The sequence below is a fragment of the Falco rusticolus genome, chromosome 6, assembly GCF_015220075.1.
Source record: "Falco rusticolus isolate bFalRus1 chromosome 6, bFalRus1.pri, whole genome shotgun sequence".
Lineage (NCBI taxonomy): Eukaryota > Metazoa > Chordata > Aves > Falconiformes > Falconidae > Falco > Falco rusticolus.
The window spans coordinates 79823520-79831860 of record NC_051192.1 but is presented as its reverse complement, the minus strand read 5'-3'; the positions used below and the strand labels follow the sequence as shown (position 1 = coordinate 79831860).

Sequence of the window (8341 nt, the reverse complement as noted above, 5' to 3'; positions counted from 1 at the left end):
CTCCTCCCCCCAGCAGCGCAGGGGGATGGGCAATGGGGGCTGGGGTCAGTCCATCACACGCTGTCTCTGCCGCCCCTTCCCCCTCAGGGGCAGGGTCCTCACACTCTGCCCGGCTCCAGCCTGGGGTCCCTCCCATGGGACACAGTCCTCCATGAACCGCTCCAGTGTGAGTCCTTCCCATGGGCTGCAGCTCTTCACGAACTGCTCCAGCCTGGGCTCCCTCCCACAGGGTCACAAGCCCTGCCAGCAAACCTGCTCCAGCCTGGGCTCCTCTCTGCAGGGGCCACAGGTCCTGCCAGGACCCTGCTCCAGCACAGGCTTCCCTCGGGTCACAGCCCCCTTCGGGATCCACCTGCTCCGGTGTGGGGTCCTGCACGGGCTGCAGGTGGGTACCTGCTCCACCATGGACCTCCACGGGCTGCAGGTGGGTACCTGCTCCACCATGGACCTCCACGGGCTGCAGGTGGGTACCTGCTCCACCATGGACCTCCACGGGCTGCAGGTGGGTACCTGCTCCACCATGGACCTCCACGGGCTGCAGGTGGAATACAGGGAGCAGCCGCTCCCCCTCCTTCTGCACTGGGCTGGGGGGCTGCAGAGCTGCTGCTCTCACATGTTCTCACTCCTCTTTCCCACTGCAGTTTCTATTGCACAAGTGGAGAGTTTTTCCCCCCCTTAAATACATTATCCCAGAGGTGCTGCCACCATCACTGATGCGTTCAGCCTTGGCCAACGGTGGATCCATCTTGGAGCTGGCTGGCTTTGGCTCCATTGGACACGGGGGAAGCTTCTGGCATCTTCTCACAGAAGCCACCCCCATAGCTCCCCCACTACCAAAACTTTGCTACACAAACTCAATACGTGAGGTATTTTAAACTGTATCAAAATAAAATATTTCCAAATTTATACTCTTAGGCTTTACTGTATTTCCCCATAAAAGGATGTTATTGGCACATACAGTGAGAGACCCTATCGCAACAAACTTGTGCCAACACAGGAAAAGGCAGGCATCACCTAGATGGCAAGAGTCTTGCAATCTCACTAGAAGGGAAGAGACAGCGGCAGATACACAGAGGCAGAGGACACAAGAAAGCGCAAGATGTTGGTCATCACAATAGCTCTCAGCTCCACGGGATCACAAGGCTTGTCAGGCTCACACACACCGTCACATGAAAAATCACAGCAAAGCAGACCTGCTGGAAGGGCTCGTAGGTGTACTGATCCAGCTGGGACAGTTTATTTTCTTCATAGTAGCCCATTCGGTGCTGCATATCAGATTTGTGACCAAAGCAGTGTAGATAACACACCAATGTTTTAGCTCCATCAAGGCCATCTCTATTCCTCCTGCTGCCCTCCTAGCAGGTAGGCTGGAAGTGAGCGAGAGCTTGGGAGAGGACACAGCTGGACAGTTGACCCAAACTGACCAAAGGCATGTTCCATACCACAGAATGTCATGATCAGCGATAAAACTGGAGGTACTTTCCAAAGTAGCTGTTGCTCAAACACTGGCTGGGCATCGGTCTGCTGATGGGAGGTGGTCAGTGATTGCCTTTGTATCACTTGTTTTTCCTTCCCACCACACCCCCCACCCCCGCCCTTTTTTTCCCCTTCCCCGATTAAACTGTCTTTACCTCAACCCATGAGTTTTTCTCTCTTTGCCCTCCTGATTCTCTCCCCCATCCTGCTGCGGGTGAGAAGCAAGTGAGCAGCTGGTGGGTGCTTAGTTGCTGGCTGATGCCAGCCCAGCGCAGCAGGAGAGCAGCGATACAGCTTTGTAAGTGCATGTAAGAGCATGCCACGCACCACGCATGTATCGACCCCGGAGGTACGCCACCAGGGACTGCTCTGCAGCTGGGCTTTGTGCTGCTGATCATAACCCTTCCAGTCTAGCTGTTCAGCCAGTTTTCAGTCCACCTCAGTGACAACACATTTAGCTCATACTTTCATCAGTTTATCTATGAGGATTTTACGAGACAAAGCCTTACTGAAGTCTACATAAACATCCAATGTTTCTTCTCATCCATGCAGCCAATCTCCGTATCATGGAAAGCTATCAGGTCGGCTAAACATGATTTCAGCTTCACAAATCTGTGCTGAACAAGTCCAAAGTGTCCCTTTTATCCACCCTGAGTTCAAGTTGGTAGCTATTCATCCACAAAAGTGAGACTGAAAATGATTTCAGTCTTCACAGGCAACAAAAGCTCTGAAGGAAAGGGTAGACCTGTGAGACAGCACAGGGACGGCTGCCGAGCTCATGGGCAAGATCACTGAGAGGTCAGGGTAAAAGAAGTGAGCAAGGCTGAGCAGATCCTGACCTCAAAGCTGAAACAGGCCAGGAAGCCCTTCCAAGGGCAGGCCGGAGGAACAGCAAGAGAACTGTGAGGAGAATTAGGGAAAAGTAGCGCCATGGGGGCCAAACTTCCAAAGCATGAAAAATGACAGTTAAAATAGCAGTTCACCCCCCCAAAAAATAATAATCTGCACATCAATTGAGTTTTTATAAAATACTTTAGCATAAAGTTTTCCTGGAGCTCTTTTACAGCCACTTCAGTCCCTGGACAGCAATGGGCTCTTTATCTAAAAGGTTTGCTCCTGTCCACAGAACCAGTACAGTTCCTGAGGTTCTCCACGAACACCACGGGCCGGCCTGAACTGAGCTCATCAGATAAGACTATTTATGCTACTTCTGCCAAAGGTAACAGCAAAGCTTCCTATAACTTCATGTTGAATCAAGCAGTATGCTTTTAAAATGAGGTGACCCCTTGTCAGAAAAGTCCCACTCAATGATCTGCAGGGTCATGCTTACCAGCCTGACCACGGAAACCACTGCTGCATCACTTTGGATTATGAGCTTTAACACACAGGTGAGGCAGCCTCTAAGACGCGGTGAGGATGGGTAGTGGTTGACAGCGTACAGAAGCTGTGTTCTAGTGCAGGAAGCTGTATGGTTAAACAAGCAAACACTTGATATTATTAAAAGTCATCTTTAATAGAATTCAAAAATAGCTATTGAAAACTTTATTTGAAGAAAAATAAATCAATGACAGTTTTTGAAAATCCTGTGGAACAGTCTAGTTCCTTAACATTCGTTTTATTATTTGAAAAGAAAGAAGCAATTTGCATAGCTGGCATGTTAGTTCACCTTTGCTCAAGACAGCTCATAAAAGCATTCTTTCTCTACCGTTTCTGATTCGATCAAAAGTGGAAATGCATATGATTATCCTAAACTAGATCAAAGTGGGTATCTGACTAAGTCTCAAGGCAGCCAAGAATGTTAGTTCAAATTGCTTAGTGTCTGATTTGAAAAAAGAAGAGATGCAACAGCCAGTAGGATAGCTAATGTATGGTACATTACACCTGCTTATATGATAATTCCTTTGAGACAGCATTTTTTATATTTTCCTCCTCATATCAGTATCCCGCCCAACCTAACAGTACTAAAAAACACAACAAAAAAAATTAATTCATAATGTAACATCATAAGATCTGAGCAAGGCTGATGAAGCTTTTGATTAACCACTAAGAAATACAGAAATAAAGTGTATGATTTGAAATTACAGAGAAATACTAACACTGGAGTTCTGGTGACACAAATGTAGCACATAAGCAATTAATACACATCTGAAAATAATGAGCTATCCATTAGGAAAAAAAATCACTGGATTGATCTGTTACTGCACACTGTCAGACTTTATTGCATAGAATAGCATTAGTGCAATGCTATTTCCAAGTGGCAAACAAAAATTCAATAAACTGAATAAGAAAAAACACTGAATTCACATATTTTGACATGGGGAAAAGGAGAATCTAATAACTCCTCAAAAGACCTGATCACATAACTGCTGTTATATTTTATGGACAAATTACTAGTGAGAAATCTAATTTCAAAATCTCCTATGTATTTAAGAGGACTAAACACATAAAGATGGTTCACTGTATAAAGATTTATGGTAGAAGAAGAAAGGCTGTAACAGAAATATTATTAGCCATTAGAATTAAAACTGCATACTCTTTCTCAGTATTTGAGATAGAAAAATTATGCCATTGGGCACGAGTTGCTTCCCAAATATAATCTTCCCTAAAAGCCTGTGTATTTTGAAAAACAGAGCATCACACAATGCTGTTGGTTTGGGCACTTTGTGAAGACCTTTTATGTTTTTAACTGCACATACATTGCACACTGTAGTACACTGGAGCCTATATAATGGCTATGTGTATATATATATGCTTTCTACAGGAATCTGCTTAAACCAAATGTTGCCAATATTCATACTAACTTGAACAACACATTTGGAGAAATATTGCTAGGATAGTATTTTGAAAAGTGAATAAAACCAATTTTTGAATCTTAGGTTCAATTTTCAAGTGACTTTCAAGGCAAAATTGAGGCACGTAACGTTGGACCTTGGCTTTTATGTTTCTCCTGCATCAGTCTGGCCGCTCCCCCTTTTATTATTCATGTGCACAAGCCACAGGCTCCTGCTTGTGAAGCACAGGACAGCATGGCAGCTGGGCAACAAAGCAGCCACTGAGCTGGCCCAGCACGCAGACTCCAAGGTGCTGTAAAACTGTTAGGCAGCACTTGTTGGCTGGTCAGTACAACGTGTGGTATAGAAGGCTTCTAGGTGACACCCACAGAGAAACTTGTAAAGAAAACTTCAGCTAAGATCATGGATGACAGCAAAGGTAGAATCTGGGGCGGGGGGGGTGGGGGGGGTGGGGAAGATCCATTAAAATGCATTATGGTTTTGTTATGAAGCCAATCCTAACTAAATGACTATTTCTTACTGCTTTAATAGCATATTAATGGCCCTGCACAGACCACATCCATTGAAAGCATATGGCTGAAAAGGGCATGGGAAGTACTGGACAATGCTCAGATTTCAAAGAAACAGCAACCACACAGAAATGTTCAGGCAGTGCAACTTGAAGGCTCCATCACAAAATACCTTTTTCCTGACTACTTCTAGCACCACTCCTTAAAGACCTTGTTCCTAAAGAGTTACTGAAGATTTTTTGCTGAAAGATTTCCTAGTAACTTCAGTGGGAGCATGGCCCCTCTATCATCAAACCTGACTTTACAGAGCAGTTAAAAGAAAAAAAAAAAATATGCTGAGCATTCGTGTAAAAGGTTTCTATGCAATGATAAGGAAAACAAAAAAAAAAAAGTCACTATGCCACATAATGTTCCCTTTCCTCTGTTCCATTCACTGCCAACACACAAGACAAAATATATCATCTGCAACTCATTCAAAGCAATAGCCGAAGGCATCAGTGTAGGGATGTTAAAGGCCACCTGGTGTAAACATTTCTTTAAAGTCATACAATGTACAATGCTCCTTTAAAATAGCTTAGTACAGAGGCAGATTTGGATGTCTGTAATATACGCCTGCTGTATAGAAAAAAATAAAATAAAAGAGGATGTTTGTTCACTGACTCAGACAATTTCCATGACATGCTGCATTATGACTGATGCTTCTTAGTAGGGTGTGCAAGGCAGCCTAGAGAAATTTAAAAACATGTGTTGTTTGTCTCAGAAATAAATGTAAGGGAATACTAATAAAAGCTGCACTATCTGAAATTAGGCTGAGCAGCTTAAATCCATTTTTCTGGAGGATATTCAGGAAGCTGGGACTGCCTGCAAAATAAAACTAATTTATTCCTACTATCTACTGCAAAGGAGTAGTTCATCTCCAGTACATCTTGTCTAGAACATAAGCCTCTTTATCCCAACATTAATCAGGTATCAATGTCCCTTTAGAAGTTCTACATATATTAAAAACTGAAAGTACGTGCGCTTTGGGTTCTTGAAATTATATTAAATGAAGGCAAATGACACGTCAAGACTGCTGTCCCCAAAGGCAAAAGAAAACCTGCTTTCATAGGCCACCAAGAAATCAAACCCACAGTGAAACATATCCCAGATTAGAGTGTGAATGTTTTCCAGATCTTAAACTTGGCGCAATTTAATCTATGCTCCCATATGTGAATAAAGGATATGAGACACAAAGATGTGTTTCAGTTTGTATCTCAGTTTCTATTAGCTTTGGAGCCGCGTAACCATGGGCATGACTTAGAGAAGGTCAGATCCTGTATCCCATTCACTACGTAGTGCTTTGGATTTCAATAAATATGATCTTACTTCATGTGGGTCAGAGCAGCACAGGTGCTCATGTTAAGGCACTAATTCAAGCAGCTAGATCCAAAGGGCACCCAAAGACAACTGAAAAGCGTGAACTGACTGTATACAAAGAACCAGGACTAAGGTCTGCCAGAGAGACAGAACAGAACCCCAGGTTTGTGAAAAAACTTCTCAATACAGCTGAAGTAAACAACCCCACCTAAACTCGTTTTGGAGTTAAAAACCTACACCTTGGTATTAGAAGGCACCTAGTTCAGGAAGTTGAAGCCTTTTCCCATGCTCCCATGCACTAACTTCCTTTGTAAACAAAAGTACAGATCAGCATAAAATACAAAAATATATATTTTAAGCAGTAGCAAAATTTGAGTAACAATTAGAAATTGCTCAAGGAAAGTGCCATATTATTACATGTGCACACGTACACATTCCGTCTCAAAAAGGTATGACAGAGAATCAATAGCCTTAGAATTTCTACCTGTGTTAGTTGGCACGACAGCTATTAACTTCACTTCAGTAACCAGGACTGCTACCGGCTTGGCTTCCTTATCAAAAAGAAGTAAGCATTAGATATCACAGGCAGTGTTCAAGAAGGAAACATCGGCTTGCCAGACAGGGAAGAGGTTCATACACTCCCTCAGGAGGGAAGAGGTCCCAAGCTCACGCATTTCTACATTCACAAAGACCTGTAATTCTCCTCACGTGCAAAGAGCAGGTTTGGGTGTAAAAGTGCCTGCTGCTCTTCGCCGTCTGTCTCCCCGACCTACTTCAGCAAAGCACTTAAGCATACAAGGATGTGCTTAAAGTTAAGCAAGCACGTCAATTGTTTTGCTGGACTGAATGCATGTGCAGCCCACATCTCCTAAAAGCCTCTCCCACCAACCAACAACAGGAGTTGCACGCAGAGATGGCAGTCAGGGCCAACGAGCTAACGTGGCACAGACAGCAGTAAGTAGCTGCTTAGGGTTACGCCATTTAAATTGTCGACAAGACAACACCGCAAATGTAAGATATAAATGATGCCCCAGAGCAACATTTCTAGAAGACTTCCAAAAATCAGAAAAGGATCAAAGCAATCATCATCCTGCTGGCCATAAATATGCCAGTGGACACCAGCACTCTCACACAGAAAGAGAATTGGGTTTGCTTCTGAATAACCCCAGCAAAATGAAGTCTCAAACATAGACTCCATCTTTGATACACTTACAGTAAAAGCCTTTCAGAGTAAAATGCATGAGAACATCCTGAGGCCTTATTTTCAAACATGATTAGCTTATGAATTGGCAAAAAAATCCACCTAGCTTCTCTGTATCGATAAAAGATGACTGACAATTTTCTGGAGTGTTCAGCAGATTGCGAATGCAGCACTTTTTGGCTCTTGGATCTGCTCTGAAGCCAGCTCCTTTTCATATTATTCCCCATGACAGCATACAGCTAAATTCAGTATTAATGTTGTGTCATGGCTGCAGAACAGAACAAACCAAGCTCTATACCAAGCTCTGCTTACCAACAACCCAACAGAGAAGCAGCTAGTGTTTCAGAAAAGCACAGTAAACTAACATACATCCCTAAAAAAACAAAGCACAATTTAAAGTTGAGGGAAAAAGGAAGTAGGAACATAGAGCTAGGTTTGTATTTTCTGACTGCTTTCTTGGTAATTCTGTGCTTCTTCAGAAAATAACTTCAGTATGAAACTAACGCTTGGAAAGTTTTTCCAGCAGACACTTAAAGAAGTTTTCTGGCACAGCCAGAAATTCACCATATGGGCCAGCCCAGCTCTCCCTGAACGCAGCAGGAGTTTGGTCACTGTAATCGCTAAAGACAGGCTGGTATCTGAACATAAAACTTTCTTTGGATAATTTATGGAAACTTTAGATGTGAAACGTGATCAGTTTCCTTTTACAGCACCCAACTGCACAGCAAGTTTACATGAAGGACAAACAGCACACAGAACAAAGAGGCCAACGAAGAGTGCTGAAGCAAGGCTGGAGAACCACCTCGGTGGCAAAGACCGCAATCGCTTTCACAGAAGTCACAAGAGGTTATACTTTGCATTACTTCTGAATTGTAGCTTCTCACCACTCTTCTCCCTGTTCAGAAAGATTAGTTAACACTAGTTAATGCACTTCCGAGAACTGACCAACAAATTAAGTTTCACAAAGAAAGCATTTTTAAAGGATGCACTAAACTCTGATGTAGATC

At 43.5% G+C, this 8341-nt stretch overlaps 1 protein-coding gene across 1 annotated transcript in view; it reads right to left on the bottom strand.

The window, feature by feature from the left end:
• Positions 1-2970: 2970 nt before the first annotated feature.
• Positions 2971-8341, bottom strand: part of CD109 (CD109 molecule) — an 83374-nt gene continuing 78003 nt past the window's right edge. Inside the window, exon 33 of the mRNA XM_037392558.1 lies at positions 2971-8229. Coding sequence (XP_037248455.1) covers positions 8039-8229 — 191 coding nt within the window. The 3' untranslated portion in view covers positions 2971-8038. The remainder of the gene's footprint in view (positions 8230-8341) is intronic.